A 23409-nucleotide genomic window follows, 5' to 3' on the forward strand; every position below is an offset into this window, starting at 1 on the left:
TGTCTCCTGCTATTCCATGTGTGCACCTACAACAAGGTTTTTCAGGCACGTTTAGCACTTTCTCAGCACCTTTGTGGGGCTTTTGCATCAGTGTAGCTCTGAGGCTTCTTTTGGTATTTCTACAATCTTCCAAAATACAAATAAATAATAGTTGGCACTAGTTTAATTAGCAGTAAAATGGGAAAATATATTCCCATCAGTTGAGATGTTTTCTCTGAGATCTAGGAAATTCACCCCATGTCTTCATTTTTCAGTCTTTAATTGAATTATTTGTGTGTCCACTGCTGTTTTTATCTTCTTGGGAACTCTCAATTTGGTTTCAAAGTGGGCCCTTAAATCTTTGTGTTCCAAATTTCTCTGCTCAAAATGGAGAACATTATGTAAGGTAGGTCTACGAACATAAATTCTTTCAGGTCAATTAGACTTTGATCTCCATGTCACGTCAATTAAATGCTTCATCTCCTTGAGCTGTTGGATTGGGAGATAAAAGGTTCTTCAGAACTGTGATCTGAAGTTTTGGGTGGTTTATTGCTGTTTTTTCTTCTAGCACATCTTACCAAGGAGAAAAGTTCAGGTATATTTTCAGTGCTTGATGAAAATAAAATCTCAACCATGATATTTTTACATCTCACAGAGATGTTTTGTAGTTTTTCACTTAGTATCCATGGTGTTGTTTCAGAAGTCTGGGTTTAGGTTGATTTGTATTTTCTTATTTTCTATTTAAATAGCTGAATTTCTCAATAGATGCTTCCCACTTCTGGGCAGATGGCAGTTTTGGAGTGGACCTTGGCTTTGCTCTGTGCATTAGCTGACAAGGCTGTAACTGGTTTGAAACACAACAAGTTGTAAAACCTGGGTGTACTCCTGACCTTTGTTTCCCCCTTTATTTTTCCAGATGGCAGCATTGCACTTTTGTCTTCTACCAAGCCATCCTCAACTTAAAAGTTGCACTGTTTCTGTCTACTACATCTAGATTTGAAGAGCTGACAGGCTCTTACAGGTAATTTTATTTTATTTTATTTTATTCCAGGTGTAAATGAGATATCTAAAATTTTAGTTCTTTAAAAAATGACTGTTAGAATCTTTTCATATCAGATCTTTTAAGAGCAGTGATCTAAAGAGTTCTGTTTGAGAAAGAGAAAGCTTTTTCCAAATATTTCACTTCTGAAATTCTATGTTCAACCTCAGCATCCAATCATGCCACAGATTAACTGTAAAAGATGTGATTTATTAAAGAATGCAATGATGGTGGGGCAACTGCTGCATCCTGGGAGTCTGATGTTACCTCCTCCTTGAATTGTCTTTTTGACTCAAAGTTATGAGCATTCCGTGTTGCTTTCCGAACATTCTCCATCATTTCCTGGCACTGTTGACAATTCCTTTCAGGCTGCACGTCCGCCCGTTTCCAGCAGATGGCAAGAGATTCCCAGGCAAGTCTCTGGGAATCACGGTTGTGCAGACAATGCTTACAAGTCGTGTGTCTTTATTTAGTGCTTCGGGGTGTTGAGAACTGTCCTTTAAAAATCAATTTTAAAGGAAAAAAAAAAAAAAAGATGTTCAGGTTAATGATGGCATTAATCTAAAGTACAGCTTGAGCCATCAGACACAAGGTAATGTCAAGGCTAACCAAAAATTCCTCCCCTCCAAACTCTCCAATGAAAACATCATTATGGCAGCAGCTTCTTCAAGACAATTGTTGCAAAAAAGAGGCAATCAGGAATAATTTCACCTCGGTAGAAGACAGGTATCCTGTTAGTACTTGAATTAATGACTCAAAATCTTCGGCTATATTAGGACCTTTCAAGTTTCCAGGGTTTTAAAGATTTAATAAGGATTAGAATGATGCTTTCACACTGAGAACTAAACAACAAAGAAATTGAGAGAGACACCTCATCTCTCCAAATGCAAGTGAAGTGTGAGGAACCAGTTCTGTATCACTTCAGAATAAAAATGCCTCCCCATAGAATGTCTCTTCAGCAGATCAAACCAGCAGCATATACAGGCTCCTCTCCAGCCTACTAACTCTCTCCTTTTGCCAAGGAAGACACTAGGTATTGTTTCCACTGAAATAACTGGCAGTGAAATCCTTGAGTGCAGTGGGAATGAATTTGGGCCAGATGCCACAAAGTTTGGATAAAAATAATAAGGCAAAGCATTAATATATTTGAACATAAACTGGAGTAAAGCAGATATTCTACATAATATCAGAAATCACCATGGCAATTCTTTGTAGATTTTCTTGCTGGCTTGAATATTAGTGTTTTTCTAGTCTGTGTTAAAATAGACAAAATGAATAATGTTTCAAGACTATTTTAAGCCAACACCTCCCTTACTTGTCTGTCTTATATAAGAGAGAAGCAACCAGAAGCTGACTCTGTTGTTGACACCTCATTAGCCAGGAGGAGAAAGAATTCTATGAGTAGCCCAAACCACACATCTCTAAAAGCAACTAAACCCAAAGCTTTGTGCTTCTGTATTTACTTTTTCAGGATATTTAAACAACCTGTTTGATTTTTCAGTACTTATTTGCATTGTAATTGATAAAGAAAATGTAGAACCTCCTGTCCTTTATATGCACATACAAGCTTGTGTATATAAAAGTTTTACCCACCAAGATGAGGGCAGGATAATCTTAAATGTATCTGTAAAAAATGTAGCTAAAGATGTACAGAAATAGATTATTTGTATTTGTTTAAAGCTGGAAGAAATGCAGGGATAAAGGAAGAACAGCCGGGATGGAACATTATACCAGATGTTTTACAGATTACTCTGTATTTCATCTCTCAGTCTTTATTTAATCTTAGGACTGTAGTAATTGTAATACTGGAATAGCTCAATGGCCTATATATTGTTTTGCTACTTCCACTCTGTCTGTTCCAATTGGCCAAAGCTGGCCAATTATTTATTACAGTGGAAAGAAAAATGTTCTCCCTACTCCACTTGGTAACCCCATGAATGAAAATGGAGTTTTGTGATATTTGTGCTGCTCTCACTGAGATTACTTACCCAATAAACAACTGATGCAACCTGGATTTGCTAGTGACTTCAATTACTCAGTAACTGTTAAAGATGTTTGGGCCAAAATTAAGAAGAGTTTTTTTAAGGATGTGGAGATTTGAGGCATGACTTAAACTTCTCCTCCCTATTGCATGGGGTCAGTGCAAGAGAATGAAACTGAGAAAGTGTGTTGGTGTGGGAGTGTGTTTGTGTTTGTGTGGGAGTGTGTGTTTGTGTGGGAGTGTGTTTGTGTTTGTGTGGGAGTGTGTTTGTGTGGGAGTGTGTTTGTGTTTGTGTGGGAGTGTGTTTGTGTTTGTGTGGGAGTGTTTCTGTTTGTGTGGGAGTGTGTTTGTGTGGGAGTGTGTTTGTGTTTGTGTGGGAGTGTGTTTGTGTAGGAGTGTGTTTGTGTCTGTGTGGGAGTGTGCTGCTTAATTATCACAGCACTGAGTTTCCTGCCTTTTATGTAATAATCATTGGAAGGTGCAAAGGTTTGTCAATTGAGATTTTCAGTCTCCCTGGTTTTCATACCTGGGAAATAAGATTATATTAGTTCTGTCTAATATGTTCTTGTGCCAAAGAGAAAGAAAATTTCCTCTTTTTTTCCCCTTTCCAAATGTAAAAAAAGGGGGAAGAGAAATGAGGATCAAGGGAAATAGAGTTAAAGAAAGGGGTACATTTCCAGAGGTTTCCAGTGTCTCAGAAATGCAGGATATTTGGATTTTTTTTGGACCAATCTTTTCATGGAACAGTGAACTCCCAATAACATCTGATTAGTTCTGTTCATGCTATATTTTCTGACAGTCTGGGCTTGACTGTCTTCTCAGATTTGTTTCTACTGTGCAAGACTTAGTAAAAGAAATAGCTGTGGCACAAAGCTGGTATAAGGAGAGAGCAGATCCCTGATGAATTATGTAATGAGGGGCTTAGATCCTCAAATTAATTCTATTTAAGACACTCATCTATCTACCAAATCCATCCAAAAATCATCTTCATTGCCAAGTTTGTACTCAGTTCTCATCAGGAAGAATCTTTGTTTGTAACATGTATTGCACACAATGTTATTTTAATATCAAACAGGCTTTCAACCATGGCAAGAGGTTTAAGCTGCTGTAACAAACAGGGCAGGAGGGAGTTGCTTCAGATTCTTTTCTTAAACAAAAATATTCTCAGAAACTTTCAACAAGCTTTTTGTCATCTGTTCTGCTTCAGAGACAAGTGTACAGGGTGCTGTTTCCCTCCTAACAAGAAGTGCTTTTCCAGGGTAATGACTGGGAGTATTTAAAATCAGAGCAATCGTATTAAGTGTTTTGTTGTCCCAACAGCAGAAGCCTCATTGAGCTAAATTGGTTTCACTACATTATCTATTGGATTAGCAAACCAGTTAAAAACTGATGTGAGAGCTTTAACTGGGATAAATGCTTGCATTTTCACCCAGAAACAGGACAGACATTTCTGGTTTTTAACCTCTTCATGGTGCTGTCACCATTAACACCAGCATCACTTTCAAACCCATGCAGTAACTTGTTCTTCTTCATCTTTCATCTTGTGCTTTCTGCTTCTTTCCAACCTCATGAGGCAGCAATAGCTATTTTTTCCCATCAGTACAGCAGTGTGTGTAAGTGCCCCCCAGAAAGCTCTCATGAACACACAATGGCATTTCCTCTTTTGTTGTCAAGGCCAAAGGAGAGTTTTGCAAACCCTTGGGCACTGGAAAGGCAGGATGTCATTATGGGCTGAAATCTCCAGAGTCATTCTGATTTTCCTTCTAATGCATTTTATCTTCCAGTCCAATAGTTGGAATGCCTATTTTGTCCGTTTATAGGAGTTCCAATTTCTGTATATCTACATTTTATTAACACTTCACATTTAGAATGATTACATTAACACATATCCCACTCTTTTTCTCACAGACACGCCAGTCCATAGAGCAGTACTATAAATTGCTGAAAGGAACACAAATGCTTTCAGGTGCAGCTCAGAAAAAGTGCCTTCTCATCTGTCACATACTTTTTTTTATGGCACTAGTACAACCCATCCAAAGTCAGCATTCAACTGACATCAAATCTGCCTTATTTCACTTTATTAAGGGCATCATGAAATTAGAGTTGAGTAGGGAATTGTCTTTAGATGTTAATAACTCTAAAGTAATAATATCTGGGGATTTTAAAATATGATTATTTCAAATGGGAAAAAAAATAAGTGAAGCACACACAAAAGTATAGAAGATTCAAATTTATGCAAAACTCCAATCAATTCACCATACTCCTATACTGAAATGTCTCCTCAAAAGTTTGAATGGCATGTGAGTTTTCTGTTTCTGGCTCTGGAAACCAATTTAAGAAAATCTCCCTCTTGTTGATGGAGCTGTTTTGTCTTGTGCTACTCATGCAAGTGCAGCAACAGCAGCTGAGACTCCCCTCAGATCCCCTTGTTCCTGCACGGACACATTGCCATATGTGTGCTCACTTTCTGACTCCTTGAAACCTTCTGAGATATTTTTTGCCTTTTATTTATGCTTCTGTCTGCATCACTGTAGGTAGTCTGGCATTCTGGCATCGGGGTTTTTTCAGGAGGTTGCTGCCCACCTTTTACTTTGATCAGTCACGCTGAGCTGTGCACCTTGAAGATCTGCAGTCAAACTGGAGAAAAAATTCACTGAATAAATCTTGTGGAGCAGTCAGCAGGACATGCAGCCTGTGACTGTCTCCCAGATGGAGAAGCAACTAATTTTGTCCAATAACCCCATGTGATCAGTCAGTTGGCTGCAGTGTAAGGAGTTATGTCAGGTGCACAATTACAAACTATTACTGCTGAAGTAATTAGATTAGACATTGCCTTTATAATATCTGCAGCCACCTTCTTGCTAATTACTCTCCATAACCAGCCACTGCTCACTGGAGGGGCTAGGCTGTGCTTCCTTCTCTGTTCTTTAATAATTTTAATTCCAAAATCATTTTCTGATGGTTTGCACTCCTCAGGAACTGGCTGTGAATGTTCCTTCAGCAGGGTCTAGTCAATAATTTCACTCTTAGCAGAAGTTACTGACATTGACAGGCTACATAATAAACTAATAGCTGGAGAAAACAGTGGGATACAAAAAGGCTGGATTCTGCTTTCCCAGCAGAAGTTAATCTGATTTTAAACTAAGGATTATTTCTGATTTTTTCAAGTGCAACAGAGAAGGTGGCAGCACTGTGGTCTTTCTAAAGAATTTAGGATATTTGTGGTGATGGATCATGGAAAGGGCAGCAACTTAGTAAGGAAAGGGCACTGTAAACTCATACTTCTGCTGCTTTTATTCCACTCTGCATGAAATCATTATATAGAGAAGTAGGATTGATTCAGAGGAAGGCAGAAGAGGTTAAGCTTCCTTGGAAAGAAAGTGATTATGACCAAAAACACACTTAGAAAAAAAAGAGTGTATTTCTGAAATGTAGCATTCCAATCAACATCAGGAACAAACAACAAGAAAAATAAACTAGAAAGAGGAGAAACAGGCAGAAAAGAAAAGAAGCATGATTACCTGGATATATTGAAGGAGATGCAGATTTTCATTAGCTCTCTGGTAAGGTGATATTTGAGTGATACTTTGCTTTAATTCAGTATGTGAGCCTCAGAAATTATGGTAAATGAAAGTACTAGTGGGATGCGCTTACCTAGCTGGAGGGTAAGAGCTCCTGCCTCTCCTGAAGGGTTTTCTTCTGTAAAACTCAAAGGTACAGGAGAGAAATCATTATAGCCACTTTTCAGATGATGCAGTGGAAGGTCCTGACTGAGATTCCCCAGCAGGTCAGTGGTGAGATGTGGGAGCAGAATCCAGGTCTCAGTGCAGGGTCAGGCTGGTGAGGATTTTGTGGAACAATCACAGCTTGATGTCAGACAGGGTTTTCCAGCACTCTGTTGGCTGACAGCTTTTCCATGATAACAGAAACTAAAGATTGAGGTGAACCTGAGACCCACACTGGAGCATATTTTCCATTACAGCCCTGTTCAAGATCATTATTTTTTCTTCAAAGCATTCTCTTATTTCACTGATACTGAACAAATCTTATTCTAAGTTATACATCAGTGCTAAAATGTTTTATCTTCAGTGCTGGTCATATGAAATCAAACCATAAATCAGAGCTAGGGCAGGAGGAATGTGCCCATGCTCCACCAGGGTCAAATCCTCCTTTCACCCTTGGTGCAAGTATTAACTGTCAGCCCCATCTTAAATGCCAGCAAAGCTCTTCTCTCACCTACAGCTTCTGCTTTGTCTCTCTCCATGCTCCTTTCCATTGCAGCTTTCAGCCTCTTGCTTTGCTTCCTTCTTTCCCTCTCTCTCATTTCATCTTTTCTTTTGTGTCGGTCTTTATTTTTAAAACAACCTCTCACTTTCAAGGCAACAACATCCTCAAAATAAATTTCCCTTTTGTAGTGTCTTACATTGGCTTCCTACACAAACAATAATTCAGTTGTTTTAATCCATATTCCAATATATTTATTGTGGATATTTTAGAGAATAATTGGGAAACTAGTTTGTTGTGAGTACTGTGTTCACTTGCTGAACTCACTGAGATTATTTCCAGAACAAAGTGTTATTTTGCATGAGCTGGGTGAGAGATCTAATCCTGAATTAAGCAGTGTGTATGAGGACCCAGAAATTTCACTGTTGAATAAAGGAAGTGAAGAGGCCTAAGAGATTAGGTCAGCCTCTGAATAAAAACAGCAAAAATATCCAAAGCAACAGAATAATTTAAAAACAGTTATGATTTTTTTTTTAACTTCCCTCAGCTATTTAGGGACAGATTCAAAACGATATTTTCAGAGGCACACATGTTAGATTCTCAGTGGAAATTAACAGAACAAATTCTAAAGTCCTTTCTGCAAATGGAGTTGACTTCCTTCATTATCAAGCACCTTCCAAATTTTTCCCAATCCAACACAGGAAGCCTGAGCTTTCCCTGTGGTTCTAAATAATTTTATCTATTTTGAGGCCTATTAAACTAATAAACATTTCTGTATTTAAGTGTTTAAACTTTCATTAGCTTAGAGCTGAAATGTAATACAGTCATTATTAACAATTCAGTAGAATTTTATGTAGTATATTTTATTTCATGCTGTGACTAAGAGCATTGAAATTTTTCAATACTTTATCCAAGACAAATAATATTTTAAGAAAAAAACTCCACTCCCCTCTATTCCCTTTTACTTTTTTCATGAGATTTTTCTGATTAAAAACTCCAACTTGAGCACTACTGTTAAACCTAGACCAGCCTACAGGTGCAGAAAACCACTCGTGCAGAGGTGAGGAATGAGCTCTTTCATTACAAATAAAAAGGAAATCATCTGAGTGTGAAAAGCCAAATCTTCATTACTGATCAACCCTTGAAGTGGAGGAAAACCATGGTCATTTAAGATTTAAACTTTTGCTACAAATATGTACATATGAAAAGTTGTCTCATGGTATTACAGGAAAGAAAGAGCTGGAATTATTTGGCAGAGTGCAGTCTTACTGTATCAAATCAGGCCAGCAATAAATTGCTGCTTTAAGTAGGAATTCATAGCAGAACCTTCTTGACTTTGGAAGCATCTTGAGCTCGTTGGAAAATATTTTGAGAAGAGGTGCCTCAATTCAGTTTCAGTGAGGGCTTTTTAGCCTGTGGGTATTGTTCAGTTTGTAGGTCTTGGGAAGAATTTTCCTTTTTTTTGTTGTCTTTACATTGTGTATGCAACCCAATATATAACATTGACTGCTGCAAAGGCTGCTGGGAACACGGCTCTGGCATAAATGTCAATGGTGTCAGCATCAATGGGCTTAAAGAGGGACTTCAGGCCAGTTTTTTTGTCCAGTTTGATTCCCTGCTGATGTTTTGTCTCTCCAGTTTCTATTTCTATTGTGCCATATGATCCAGGCAGGCTTCTGGGAATCCGGTGCTGCCGGTTGGAAATGGCCAGTTCCTGGCTCACACCAGCTATGGAGAGGGAAAACAGAACAATGGCATTCTTCACGTTGATCTGCAAAGGAAAGAGGAGAATAATGGCAATTCATAGGGCAAGGACAGTGTCATTCATCCAAGCTATCCATGGCACCAGCGTGGTGAAACACCCATGGGATCCATATGTGGTAAATGAGATTTAGACCCTGCTTTGCTTTGGCAGAGCTGAGGGAAGGCTCTGTTCTACCATTTATAATTCTGGTTATGGCTTTACATGCTCTGAATCACTGAGGAACCATCAAAGCCTTTCTTCCTAGGAAGAATTTGTAGAAAAATTTTGCTTTGGCAAAGTTATTCCCAGTATCACACTTACTGACCTCTGCACTCTGCCTTCTCGCTTTTATCTTGTTTTTCTGCTTTTTCATGTAGTCAGCATTGAAATGTGCAAAGGCATATTCCACCAGTGCAGCAAAGACAAACACGTAGCAGATCCAGAAGTAAACGTCCAGTGCCTTGATGGCAGAGGCTCGTGGGAGCGAGGACCGGGCACTGACCATCAGTGTGGTCATTGTGAGAACAGTGGTGATACCTGCAGGGTGCCAGGAGAGACAAACACATGCACTAATATGCATTTATTCATAGGAGGCTCAGGGTTATTTCCACAGCAAAAGCCCCTTAATACTGTGGCTTCTGATTTTTAAAACAGGAATTTGTAAGAAACTGCATTGGTCTGACTAAAGCAGCTTTGAACAAGTTATCCTTGTTTTGTCCTAAATCAGGAGAAACAAAACCCAAAACTCAAACACTTTTACATCTGGATTGGCAGCCTTCAGTCAGACAAACACACCCACAAGCTCCAAGAGCATTTTATTTTTTTTGTCACTGTCCCAGTTCCTTCCAATCAATTCTTTCATTTCTTTCACAGCCATTACTGCTTTTAACCCTCCCTAGGTGCTTATTTGCTGTTCCTTACTGAGGCAGCTGCTCTGATAACACAGCAGAAATTAAACCAGGAGGGAAATCTTTCAAAGAACCCTCCCTTCTGCAAAATGTAACACAGTGCTCATAAAAGCACCTTAATGAGGATTATCAGAGAGCACAATTACCACTTGAGCACTCCCTTCCCGTGTGTCCCAAGCCATCTGTTTTACCTAGTGACACCCTGGCAGGCACAGCTGACTGGCTGATCCAGAAGGACACCCACGACATGGCCACCAGCAGGATGGAAGGGACATAGGACTGGATGATGTAAACTCCTCGGTTTCGCCGAAGGTGGAAGTGGAGACTGAGCCTGGGGAACTGACCTGCTGGAAAAGAGAGCAGGCAGAAGAGATTCTGGCTGTGTGAATTACAGTTAAATTGATATTAAAAATGACATTTCCTATAATGACACAGAGCTACATTCTTTAACATCTTCTGGGCAAGGGTCACAAAAAGCTTTTTTGAAGGCTGCTCGATTGATGCTTCATAAACCCTGCACGAGGTACTGCAGCTTTCATCAGCTAAGAATAGGTCAAATGATTTGTCTCAGGTCATATCAATGCCAGATCTGAAAATAAAATCATGAGTCTTCTCAAATAACAGTATTGCTTCAAAATGTGTACTGTCTTATCATCTGCTGTAGAAAGTCCTCCAGATACTAAATTTAGATTTTTTAAAAGGCCAAGTTAATTTCAAACTCAAAAAAGAGCTTAGAGGAGATGTGCAGCATAAATGAGAATCTGAATACATGAAAGAGGATGAAAAATCAGCAGGAAAGAAATGACTCCAATCTTGTACAAACATTGCAATAAGCCCAGTGATAGACATACACACCACTGACTTCTAGGGGGTAGAATTAGACTGATCTGACTGTACGTCATAAGCTTCATAACATCAGGGCTAATGGAAATTTTTCTTGATCTCAAGTTGTAAATTAGGTCGAGAAAATGTGAGCTATACCTCAAGTGCTTTTTATCAAGAGCTGTCTGGCTACTCCACGCAGAATTTTGTCGAGCAGAGAGAGCTAAAGGACAGAACACGCTACAGTGGCTACCTGGATGCTCAGCAAAGAATGGCACTTCTTACAAGTGGAAGATGAAGGAAACTCTTATCAGAAACCTGACAGGTTCTTAAATTAGCTACTTAAGAAGGAAGACTTTCTATTATAGATAGAGGAAGTTTCTCTCTGCAGGAAAACGTCAGATACTGTCCCTGAATTGAGGAAAGATTCTGTTACCAGATTTGAAGTTCATAATTTCTGTTGTGAACTGGTAATTGGTAATTGTGAATTGAGCAAGCTGCAGCTTATCCAGCCCATGGATCTCCTCCTGGTTTTCTGACCAGTGGTAGACAATGTCCTCTGAAGAGTAGCCATCTGCCAAAAGAAAGCTGAATAAACACAAAGTTCAAGGGAGAAATTCAGAGCTTAGAGAATTCATAGTAGGAGTTCTCTAATTCCTCTGCTATGCTGATTCCACCAGACATGTTGCAAATGTGCTGAGATTCAGTCTGGAGAATTCTCTCTGCTTTGGAGAGGTGCAGGGCACCAGGGCCATGACAGAAAGAGGGGATATGAAAGAAAGGATTTATGTAATATGCAAATCCACAGGAAATGAAACTTTCCTAGTTTTGCTGTTCATTGACAACTTGCTACTAAAGCATCCATTTGTTTAAAGAGACTTATTTCTGTTTGTTTCACTGAAATGAAAGCCCTCAAATTCAATTAAAAACCTTCAACAACCCCCACCAAAACTCCCTGCAGAACACTCTGGGAGAGGGAATGAATTGCTGGGGCACTGTCTGCTGCCTCTGCATTTGGTGATTACATAAGTAAAACTGTAGATTGCTATTTTTGACAGGATAAAATGGTATTGTGGTTAACAGCCTAGAAAACAAAGTCAGTGACAAAACAGAAAATGAAAAACTTGCATCAACAGGCCAGGATCTGCTATTCCCAGATCTCTGGGACTCCCAGGACCTGTAGGCTCCTTGATCTAAAAACCACATTCATTTTTCCTGACTGGGTGGTCCCTGCTTTTGTCAGTGGTGATTTTCATTCAGAAGTATTAATGCTCATGGGAATTACATGCTGATCACAGATTAAATACAAGTTGGATAAAATATAAATCCATTCTTCACCCTCCTTTGTGAGTACAAATGAATTAAGCCCATCCATGCAGTATTCTGATGGATTTCTGTGTAACAGATACACAAATGCCAAGGCAAGTTAAAGAGCTGTGTGAAGCTTGGTCACAATGGCATTCATTAAAAGCAGGGAAATCTCTCTTTTTCCTATCTTCTCATAAATTAAAAATAGCACATCACATTTTGCCTGTGGGCTTTTCTACTTGTTCTCACTGGATCTGATACAAACCTCAGTAATGCCAGTGACTGTCACAACTGCACAAGGTTTCACATGAAGCACGAAGTTCCAGACATTTGTCAGCAGGACTGTACATTGTTCATCATCCCTAAATAAAACCCTAGAGATTTGGATTGGACCAGGGTTGAACTGGTATTGAAAAGTCCAACACAGGGAATGAAGAGATTTCTGTTCACTCTAAACCCCAAGGCACCCCTTACATTCCACTAAGCAGAATCACCCCAGCCAAGTGCAGCTATCTCAGTGCTATGTATGCACAAAACACAAAACACAGAGGTACTCAGCCCTTACAGCTCTCCAAATCCAGCATGCACTCCTGCTCATCCATGGGATACTTGGAAAGGTCCATGTCACAGGCCACTGTTGAGGTAATCCTGTTTGGAGCAACGTGAACACCAGTTAGCTACATTCAGACAGAGCCTTTCCCTCAGAACTCAAAAGACTGAGTGGAAAACTTTGAAAGCTTAATACTAACAAAGGAAACTGTTTTCAAAGTCCTGCTGGCTGCTGCCTGAGTCTGTGGGAAACCCAGAGGCAGAGGGAATTGAAAAAAGGTCAAATGACTCGTCTAATGTCAGAGGATTCTGCAGCTACTGATGATGATAAAAAGGAATTTTCTGGTTCAATCTCCTCCCTTTCACTGTCCCCAGGATCACTACCAATACCTTAAGGGGGACTTTGGACTTACAGTTTCAAAGTGCACATTCATTATTTTTTAGAACATTACACAATTAACTGTCAATATAGTTACTGAGTTCCAGCCGCAGCCCTCTTCCAAAGTGAGAAATGCTATTTTGTCTGTGTGAAAGATGGGGAAGCTGAGCCTAAATCAGGCTCACAGTTCCCTTGGAAAACAGTGAGAGAGTGGAGAACAGAATCTTTGCTCTGTGTTCAGCATCTCCTTGCCTGGTGACCAAAGCCACAAGAGGCTTCTCTCCCTCTGAGGGCATTCCAGACACAATCAGTGCAGTGCAAAATGTGTTAGTGCTGCCTGAGACACCTCCCTGACTTCTCCTTATAAAGAAAAGGATAGGGGATAGGTGCTTTTCTTCAATTTTTAGTTAAGAATTATTTTAGGAAATCCTCCCAGGAATGCTGAGTGACTGAAGATGTTCAAAAAGTTAACACACAACAGAACACACTTGTGCTGCCTGTCACTCACCTGATGCTGTATAAAATGACTCCATCTGGCTGGAGCCTGATCAGTTTGTTTTCCACAGTCACATCATGGAACCAGGCAGACTTGGCATTGACTATGAAAGTATCTGGCAACCAGAGCTTGTCCACAAACCTGCTGTCCAAGCCCAGAGTTTCATTGGTGTGGTTGTAAGACAGACGATCGTCTCGCCAGCTCTGGTGCAAAAATACTGTCATGGTGTATTCCTGTGACAAGAGAAATCCTAATCAAGAAGTGATGCTGACAATGATAACGTCTTGGAACTTAGCCAAAAATCAATGTCAGCCTAGAAATATATTATTGGCTTTCAGTGCAAATATGTGTTTTTATACTTAGTCAACCAGGGAGCTGCCCAAGCATTTGAATTTTGGTCACGTGCTCGTACTGTGGATAAGCACAAGATATAAAAATGTGATTCAATATTGGTGTTATACACAACACATTGCAAGAGTTGCATAGGTCTTGATGAAGAAAATCAGTTTATATAGCTCAACAAATACAACTTCTGGTTTTTTTAAAGCAGAACTAAAGAATCTGATACTGTACCATGTTCACTTCTGAGATGTGGTCAATGCTGGCTACTTCGATTGCCAGAGCAACGTTAACGGGAGGACCTGAGAAAAAAACGTTTGAGTGGGTGATTTATATCATCACACTACCCTAAAAAGTATCAGTGACCCCAGACTGTTAGTTCTTTCATACAGAGTGAATTTACTGAAGTGTTTCCCATTATAAAGTACATTCTTAAAGCAAGAGTTTTAAATCTTTCACCAATTCTGCCCTCAATTTCCAACCTCATTTCAGTGATAAGGGACACAAGATAAAATCATAACTACTGAAAATTATAGAATCCTTTCTGGAAATCACATTATCTAGTTTAAGACAGCATGACTTCAAGCAGATGCAGAAATTATCACCATTTAGTGAAATACAAAATTCCTTCAACTTAGATGTCAACAATTTAAGAACTGCATCAGAAGCCTGTGTTGCTGTGGAACAGTCTGTCTCTTGTCAAAATCAAGCAAATTGTTGATTGTTATTTTTTTTCCAGCATCCAAGTAAAAGACAATCACATCTTTTAAATCATTTAAAGTATGAATTTCACATAAACATCACAAGGATTGGAAGAACCAAAGAGACATTATTTATTCTCCAAGTCTCACCTCCAATTCCAGGCCTGAAATTTCGTGCGTACCCTTTCATCAAATCATCCAGGTTGGGCAACCAGGAGATTTCAATGTTGGAACCTATGTAATCTCCGATGTCACTCATAGCTCTGGGTAAAGAGAATAAGTATCTTAACATTTCCCAGGTTTACAAACAGAGGAATGACAGAAAATGGAAGTTTATTGACTTATTTTACACCAGAGACCACCTACAGTAGAATCAGCTATATTGCAGATTTTTATAGGTAGGGAAACTATTTCAAATATTTCTGTTTAAATCAAAACAAATTTCAGGCAAGACTGTGGCATCTTTAAGTATAAGCACATACTTTCAAAAGTTTCTTTCTTTCTTTCTTAAAAAAAAAAAAGTAGGAAAAATAGATTTAGAAACTTAGAAAAAGCATGAGGGAAATGAAGATACTTTGTATACTGCCCTGTGCATCTGTGAACACTGAAATGCAGCTGTGACAGCTTCTTACTGTGGAACAGCTGAGATCAAGAAGGCTGGTGCATTGTCAAGTGTGACGGGAAAACAGGAAAAACTGCACATCTGGAATTTGGATAGCAGGCAGCAGGTTCTGGCTGGGAGATGTGTGCTGTGGGATTAGTGCTCATGGCACAGCCCCTCCCAGGCTCCCTCTCTCAGGAGCCTCTTGCCAGGCCAGTGATGCTCCTTGAAGACTTTAGCCCAGGGTTTGGTTGCCATTTGCCAGCCCCTGGCAGCTGCCAGCCCCTCAGCCCTGGAAAAAGCAGTGATGTGGATATTCCCCATCTATCACAAACAAAGGCAAGGCTGTTGTCTTCATTATTTGTGAAACCTGGCAGGCTCCAGCTGAAGATCTGTACCTGCTCATGTTGTTCCTCTCAGTGCACTGTGACTGACAGGGCTGGGAAAACGTCTGACACCACCATTTGCAAAGAGAAGAATTATTGCCAGTGGTTTGAGAGGGCCTGTAACTGGATGCAAGTACTGGATCAAAGCTGCCTGAGACTGGTTTAGCATCTCCCACTGAGCCCAGCTATAAATGTGGAATTTGAGAGCTACCTATGACTTGTAACAGAAGAGAAATGGTTAAATATCCATGGAAGGCTGCAGAGTAATACACCACAAACACATTCTGCCTTGATACTTACATAACTTTCTCAGAGTGTTCATGTGACATTGACCCACATAAAGCACATGGTTTTTCTCTCCAAAATATGCCAGCCTGGGCATCCAGCTCAGCACAAGCAGTTATTGCCAGCACAGGGGCAGAGCATCCTACAATAACCAACTCTTCTCACAGGACATTGAAAGAAAAACCTTGGAATGCTCTGGTCTTAAAATTCTTGCGTGGACACAATTATATAAGGAAGGAGTTCTGGGATTACAATGTGTAAATGTAAATTTTGAGCAGCAGAGACACTGAAGACTTGCACTGGCAGAGCTGTCAAAGCTTCTGTGACCTCCCAGCACAGGGACACTGCTCCAAGAACAACTTCGTTAGTTCCCAGCAAAATGTTATGCTAAACTGCATTTATAGGATTTCCTTGCTATGAGCACACTGTTGGATGTTTATCTCAAAGAATTATCCCAGCTATTTCTCAGGTCCCTCTATCTCTTCTGAGGAAGCATCTTGGAACACTCCAAGACATGTTTTCATAAATTGGAATAACGTAATTGATTTAGACAAGGGCTTTGAAGATTTATAACCGGTGTCGACAGAGGGTTTTCTCCTTCTTTATTGAGTCTCATCAACTGTATCAACACTTCTTTCTCTCAGACTGCTGGTCTTTCAATCATCCAACCATCCTTATTTACTTTAATGAAATTACAGCTTTATAATAAGTTTGTTTAACAACATACTTATTTGTAACTCACAAGTCTCAGCCGTAGACATGGAAAGGTGTTTCTAATCAGTAAAATGTCAGAGATCCTTTTATATGTAAAGAAAGGTACTCTGTGTCTTTTCCTAATTAGAGTAAATAAGTGCAATACACTTGAATAGATCTGTTTTAAATCTCTCTGCCTTCTCAATAGAAGGTGATGCTTTTCAGCTTCTGTTGCTGAAACAGCAACCAAGTTCAGTAAAGTGTTTTGAAAACAGAATTCAAGTCAGAGGTGACAGCATTGGAGTGATGTATTTTGTGTGTCTGATCCTGTTTTCACAAAGCACTTGGAGTGCAGCTGTTCTCCTGTGTCAGGATTCTATTTTAATGGCATTAAGGAAAGCCATGGAGCTCAAAGGAAGTTAAAATGATGAGAGTCGGGTTAAAGACTGAGGGCTATAGCTTGCCATGTGTTTTAAGCAGATTACAATCTAGAGGGAATTTTACTTAAATATCCATGACACAATTAAAATAAATCTTGTTTCTATTATTAATAAAGCCTTAGGGTCAGATCATCAGTGTAACAAATGTGCTGGAGTTAGTGGAGCTATATGCACTTAATACCAGGGGGCTTATTAAAATATTACAGTTGAAATAATTTTATGGCTGGATTTACCATGTGGTGATAACTCCTTTGAGTCACTCCTCTAGACTTCTGCACATCACATCCAGTGCTTTAAAGTTACAAGAAGAATAGTGGGAGAACTTCCTTCATCCTTGATAAGCAGTTGGGATTATATATGGCCTAAAATATTATTCATTATTGTACCTGAAAAAGGAAGACCAGCATAGAAAAAATGCATTGGAAGGGATTAACTTTTCATAGTGTAAGCAGTAAGGATGAAAAGAAAGGCAACAATTATTAGTTGATTCAGCAACTTCACTTCCCAATGCAAGCTGCTGGAAAGCTTGTTTCAGTAAGGGAAAGGACTTTGTGAAATCAAGGTTTTGATTTGTCAAATCCAGGGGGTAAAAGAGCTCCTGAAAAGCTTCTCCTTGGTTTGCACCAGGCCAGCGTGGAGGGCAACAGTCCTGGGGACTTCTGTCCCTCTGGAAGTCATTCCCAAATCTAAAGCTGAAGAATGATCCACATTGACTCTGTACACATCTTGTTGGAAGCAGATATTTTTGAGAATATATTTGCATCTGTCCATATCTGGAGCATTGGAGAACTTCAGCTGAGCTCATTGAAAGTAGATTACTGCTGTCTAAACCATGAAAGAAATACTGAGTTCTCCTGCATAGACAAAGGGAAAGGAAATCCCCACTGATAAACTGCACAAAGCTGTGGAGTTCCTCTTCCCTAATGTTGAAAGCAACTCCAAGCATTGATTGTCACATGATAGAGCAAAAAAAAGTCTTTTTCAGAGTCAAGTACTAGCAGTTCTAGAATAAAAAGGACACATATCCCAAAATCCTTCCTATCCAAGCTGACATCTCCCTCCCAGCTGCTGCAGCACCAGAGCATCCCACTAATGTGGAGTGATCTGGGGGAGACACATCAGTCAACTTGGACAGCACATCTTTAAAGGGCTTGTCAGACAACTGAGGCACTAGCCTGTCTTTGCTCTCTTCCAGAACACTGCTTGAAAACACTTGCTAGAAGTCCAATATTGCTAGAAAATATCTGGTATTTAAATCACACCAAAGCAAGAAGCAATCTGTAAGCTCCATGTGAATAAGAGCACAACAGCAGCTGAGCAAGGGATAGTATTAGTAATTCCATTTTTGCCCAGCAGTGCCAAAATCTCTGGGATCAGTGCAGAAAAGCTCAGAATCTTGAAGTCAGTGGCCAGTGAAAGACTGATTTGAGGCCACACTGGTCAGGAGGGTGCACTGATCTGAAAAATTCATAGAGCAGTAAGATGTAGAAAATCACTTTTTGCATCTTCTGTTTCTTCTTTAGGTCTGCTAACCTGATTCTCTTGGGGATTGTAACATCATTGTTGTATGAATCTTTTAACCTAGTAGATGGAAAAAGCAGTTTGACTGGAGGACTGGGATCAATGCATTTCATTTTGATAAACATTTGGGACAGATGTCCCTGATATCATCACTGAAGAAAACTTTTCCTTGGGAAAAAGACAAGGAACATCCTGCAAGGTCAGTGAACAATCTGACCTCTGTCAAACTCCAGGATTATCCAGAGCAATATGTATATCCTTCCCATCTGCCATTCCTCACTCTGAGGGAAGCTCACTGTAAATATGTTTTGTATTTTGAAATGTGATTGAAAAAGCATTAGGCTTAATTCATGGCAACCTTTAGAGCATCAAAGCCTCTCTGGCAGTTTTAAGCTACAGAAAATGGACCACTCTTAGCATATATTCACGTGTTAAAGCTGCTCTGTTTCCATGAATAGAAGTAAAAGGCTTAGGGAGACACACAGTAGAAAGACAACTAAAAGCAAGAGTATAAAAGTCACTAAACAGAGTATAAACTTAGATATAAAATATACACCTATTTTAATTAGAGAATTAGAACCTCTTTCAGTGAGGAATTATGAAGTACAGACACACATCCCAAAACTCCTCTCAGAACTGCTCTTTCCCCATGCAAATGAAGAGATATTTCCCCAAGTCTTTCCCATCTTTCTGCAGATGATCTCATTCACTGTGGCACATTTATTATTGCAGCATCCACAGCATCTCAAACCCTGATAAAATAGTGGAAGCCACAATCTTTGTCCCAAGGACCTGTCAATCACTGAAATGCCAAATTCCTTGCCACTAATCACTGTCTTGAGCAGACCAAAAACCATTATTTTTAAAAAATGTTTACCTGACAAAAATGTGCTGACTTAGGTTGAGTTTGGTTCATTCACTTTAGTTTAATAACACACAAATTGCTTCGCACACAGCTAAAGCACCCTGGAAGGGTATTCAGAAAAGCCCTGAGGAAGCAGCCTGCAGATATCCCCCACTTCCCTCCTCTGCCAAACCAGAACATTATTTTCACTGGTAGTTTTGCTTTTGGGAAGTCTCTTCTGTCTCTTTTGTTTTACTGGTGAATTTTGAAATCACCAAAATGTTCTTCCTTTTTAAAATATGGTTTTTTCCAATACACAGTGCACAGAACTCAGGAGCAGAGAATTTGGGGGTGTTGGGTGGCCTCTATCATCATAATTCCAAATCCCACTGCATTTAGAAAACAAAATCAGAGCTTTTAAATGAATCCATTGGCAGTTTTGCCCATTAATATGCCGCTATTCATAAAAGCATCTTGTACCAAAAATATTTTTACTACTGCAAGGATAAAATTTCACTGTAGCTCTGTTTAACTGATCCAAAGTACACATGCAAGCAGTGCTACTCCCTTTTTACAAGATTAAACAGTCCTGCCATAGCCACCCTAAATCCTGAATCCAAACAGAGCAGCTTTCCTTGACCATGGAATGTCTCACACTTGGGAATATTTGGAAAGCTACAACCTGAACAGTTGGGATTTCAGAAGTTAGAATTTGCCTTGCCTGAGTCTGCCATGAGCAGATGTATTCCTACCAAACAATTCATCACTATTGTGTAACTGGAGAAAGAAAGTCAATTGGGGAATTAATAATAAAATAAATAATGTATCCAACAAACACATATCCTGGCAGTTGCTGTGCCTAGGAGCAGACCTTGGAGGCAGAGGCTGAGAGGACTGACTCTCCCTTAAAATTCTCTCTTTTTTGGGTCTTATGTACTCAAACATCACTTTTCAGCCCACAGCTTCAATGGTAGCCCAGTTGCAGAGGGAGAAACAGGATCATTGAAGTGATGGGCAAGATCTGGGTGCCCTTAGGTAATAAACAGTATTTCTTCTGCCTTCCCTGTACACTGGATTGCTTCAGAGTCTGAGGATGTCAGGATCTGACCCTGGATAACAGATTCAAGGTCACAGGATAAATCATTCTGTCAATCCTGACTAAGAGCAGTTGACTTGACACTTTCTCTGAGCAAGATTCATTTCCTTCCCAGTAAAAAAAAATCCGATCTCCCTGATTAATTCCAAAACCTGTAACAACAATGTTATGTTTTACTACAGCTCCCACTTTGCCTCTTCCACTCCTCTGAAGCTATTAAGGGTGCCTATGAAGCAGAAGATGTAAGACCCCTTTAATGCCACAACCACCCCAGCTCTGGGGGGTGTAGGCATGTTTTTACATGCAGCAAGTTCTTTTTTACTCCCCCCTCTATTTTCATTGCGTAATCATGGCAAGCTTTCTCCACATCCAGCCTCCAGATCTGGAGAGAATAAGAATATACCAAGACCGTCGCTGGTTGCCTAGCTAACACCTTCGGAGGGAATGTGACTGAGAGCTGCAGATATATACCTTTCCTTCAAATTTATTATTTCAAGGAATGGTTTGCGTTCTCCAAACGTTTTTTTCCCCCCTAAGATCTCTGACAGTCTTTTCCTCCTAACCCAAGTTCAGGAGACTTAATGAACGCATTAGAAAGGGATGGCTGTATTTTGGGGTTTTAATGGTACCTCCAGAGGCCCTAAGCAAAGCTATTCAGCTCACATCCCACTGGTTGTGCTGGGGTTTATGGAAGAGTTTCAGGTTCAAGCAGACCCCTACAGAGCTGCTGGAGGGGCTGAGGCTGAGCTGGGATATTGCAGTGCCTTACAAAAAGTGATTGCCCCCAATTTAGAGCAAGTGCCCTCGGGAAAAGGCTTCGAGGAGCATCCTGTTAAAAACACAGCCCTTGACTAAGCCAAGAAACTGCTGCTCAACTGACAGAAGTGCATTCTCTGCTAGGGAATCAAGAAAGAAAAAACTGAAACAGATGAGGCACATTAAGGAAACTCTTCAGTCAAGGGCCCTTTTTCTCCTGAACACTCACTCAAAGCAGTCGTGGCCCATAAGTGCAGAAAGCATCCCTGGGCAAAAGTGGGAGCCCCAGCCAGAGCTGGCATCACTCACTCCAGCCACACCGAGAACACGGCTGCCTGAGGCCAGGCTAAGAAATAATGATAAGATGTTTTCTTACCTGATACACCTGTGCTGTTGGGTGCACAGTAGAATCAAGGCAGGAAAAACCCAGGTAAGAAATTCCATTTTACTCCCATTTATTAGACAGCAGCGACCAAAACCCAGGTTCCCTGGCTCTCCTGGCAGCTCCAAAGCTCCAGTGGCTTTGCCATTCTTGCCTGCTGCGCTAAGTTGAGGCTGAGTTTAAAGCGATGGATGGTTGCTCAGCAGCAGCAGCCCCCACAATCTCCACAATGCCCGGGAGCCATGCAGGCAGCCCGGCACGGGAGCAGGGAGCAGGGCAGCTCTGCTCTGCTCTCCTCTCTTCTCCTTCCCTCTCCTCCTCTCCTCTGCGGGTGGCTCAGTCCCGCCCGGCTCCGCTGCCCTGCTCCCGCATCCCTCCCCTGCTGCGGGCTCTTCCTCCGGCCGCTCTGCCCGCCTGCGAGGCTGCTTGCCGAAAATAACCTCCAAAAGGATAGATTAATCCCACGGAGCGGGGTGGGAGCAACTCAAAGTGCTCCGGAGCCACTAATGTCCTGCGCGCACGGTGCCGGGGAGGAGCGGGAGGAGCCGCAGCCCGAGCCCAGGGCAGCGGGGAGCGCTCCCGGGGCGCTCGGGGGCGCGGAGCCGCTGTGCCCGCTCCGCACGGGGCATGTGAGTGAAACCGCAGCACCGCCGCCCCCCGCCGCCCCCCCGAGCTCCCGGCGAATCCCGGCGGCACCCGGGCACCGCAGCTGCAGCCCGGCTCCAGCATCGCTCCGAGCTCCGCGCTCTGGAGCGGGGAGCGTGCCCGGGGAAATGCCGCCCCTCCGCCGTCTGCGCGCTGTCCCGGCCCGGCGCTGCCACCGAGAGGGGCAGAGCCCGCAGCACAAACTTCTGCCTCGCCGCTCTCGGGTTCCTGAGGGGCTTCTCGACAGCGAAACGCTCGGAGCTGCCATCGTCCAGCTTCCACCTCCTGTGCACCGCGAGCTCCCGGGACCGCCGGGCACGGGGCCAGCGGGGACCCGGCCATGGGCTCCTCGGGACCTCGGGTTCGTCTTGACTTGCAGGTCAAACTCGGTTTTCTCCTCCATATTCGCTCTTTCCTTCTCTCCTCCTCCGCCTCCTCGGCTTTTTGGTGCTGTTCAATCTCGAATGACAATTTTAAAACCAACCCACAAAGGAAACAGTGTGAAGGAGACATTTTCAAGAAATTATATCATAAAACAAAAATGATTGTGCAGGTAACTTAAGCTAAGGAACGGAGGCACCTGGGGTAAAGTGTTGGATTCATCTTTTTGTCTTCTTAGTTCTGTATTGTTATTTAGTACCAACATTTTAAATGGCTACTGAGGGGTGGTGGGTGAGGGGAATAACAGCCCCGTGAGATCCAGGAGAACAGATGTACACAATACACACACAAGTGTAATACAACAAAGACAAGCGTGTCATAAACCTGTGACAATGATGTAAGGGGTTATTTTCTTTTTGATCTTTTCAATGATCTGCCTGTTTCAATGGCAATCCTGCAAGTAACATCCTAACAGAAGGAAAAGACACAACTTTTAACTCAAGAAGTCGGATTATTGCATGATTTTTGTTGTTGTTTAGGAGGTAAACTAAAAGATTTTTAATGGAATTTTCCTGGTGACACACAGAACAGAATGTTTTTGTCTCTCCATGTAACAGAACACATTCACACTTTTTGAGATATTTTCAACTGAGATTTTTTCATATTTTTCCTACTCTTAAGGTTGATGGTGCAGTGGGCTACATTCCTATGCTGAGAATTCCTTGGTGTTGCTCTCCTCTGGCTGGACAGCTGGTTCCTAATTCACCAGTACAAAAGAACAGTTTTCTGTGTCTTCAGCACATACCTGTAAAATAGCCAAAATCTCTACAGAGGCACTTTGTACATTCAGATTGTGTCTGAGTGGGTTTTATGTGTGGATGACACATGAAGGTGTGTGTTGTGTGTATTT

At 41.1% G+C, this 23409-nt stretch overlaps 1 protein-coding gene across 3 annotated transcripts; it reads right to left on the reverse strand.

Moving 5' to 3' along the window:
• Positions 1 to 1207: 1207 nt before the first annotated feature.
• On the reverse strand, positions 1208 to 22062 carry GABRD (gamma-aminobutyric acid type A receptor subunit delta). Of its 3 annotated transcripts, XR_006163110.1 has the most exons (10): positions 21468 to 22062; positions 14620 to 14732; positions 14003 to 14070; positions 13442 to 13662; positions 12571 to 12653; positions 11134 to 11271; positions 10067 to 10222; positions 9293 to 9504; positions 6654 to 8994; positions 1208 to 1515 (listed from the first exon to the last, which is right to left on the reverse strand). XR_006163110.1 is itself a non-coding variant. In XM_033079702.2 (9 exons), exons 1-9 carry the CDS (start codon positions 21533 to 21535, stop codon positions 8695 to 8697), a joined length of 1356 nt encoding a protein of 451 aa, XP_032935593.1. In that variant the 5' UTR covers positions 21536 to 22062; the 3' UTR covers positions 6269 to 8694. The 3 variants fall into 3 exon arrangements, 2 of the variants coding, with proteins under 2 accessions (XP_032935593.1, XP_032935592.1); XM_033079702.2 differs by lacking the exon at positions 1208 to 1515 and having other exon boundaries at positions 6269 to 8994; positions 10067 to 10219; XM_033079701.2 differs by lacking the exon at positions 1208 to 1515 and having other exon boundaries at positions 6269 to 8994.
• Between the last annotated feature and the right edge of the window lie 1347 nt (positions 22063 to 23409).

The sequence above is a fragment of the Catharus ustulatus genome, chromosome 24 (genome assembly GCF_009819885.2).
Source record: "Catharus ustulatus isolate bCatUst1 chromosome 24, bCatUst1.pri.v2, whole genome shotgun sequence".
In the NCBI taxonomy this organism is placed as follows: Eukaryota; Metazoa; Chordata; class Aves; order Passeriformes; family Turdidae; genus Catharus; species Catharus ustulatus.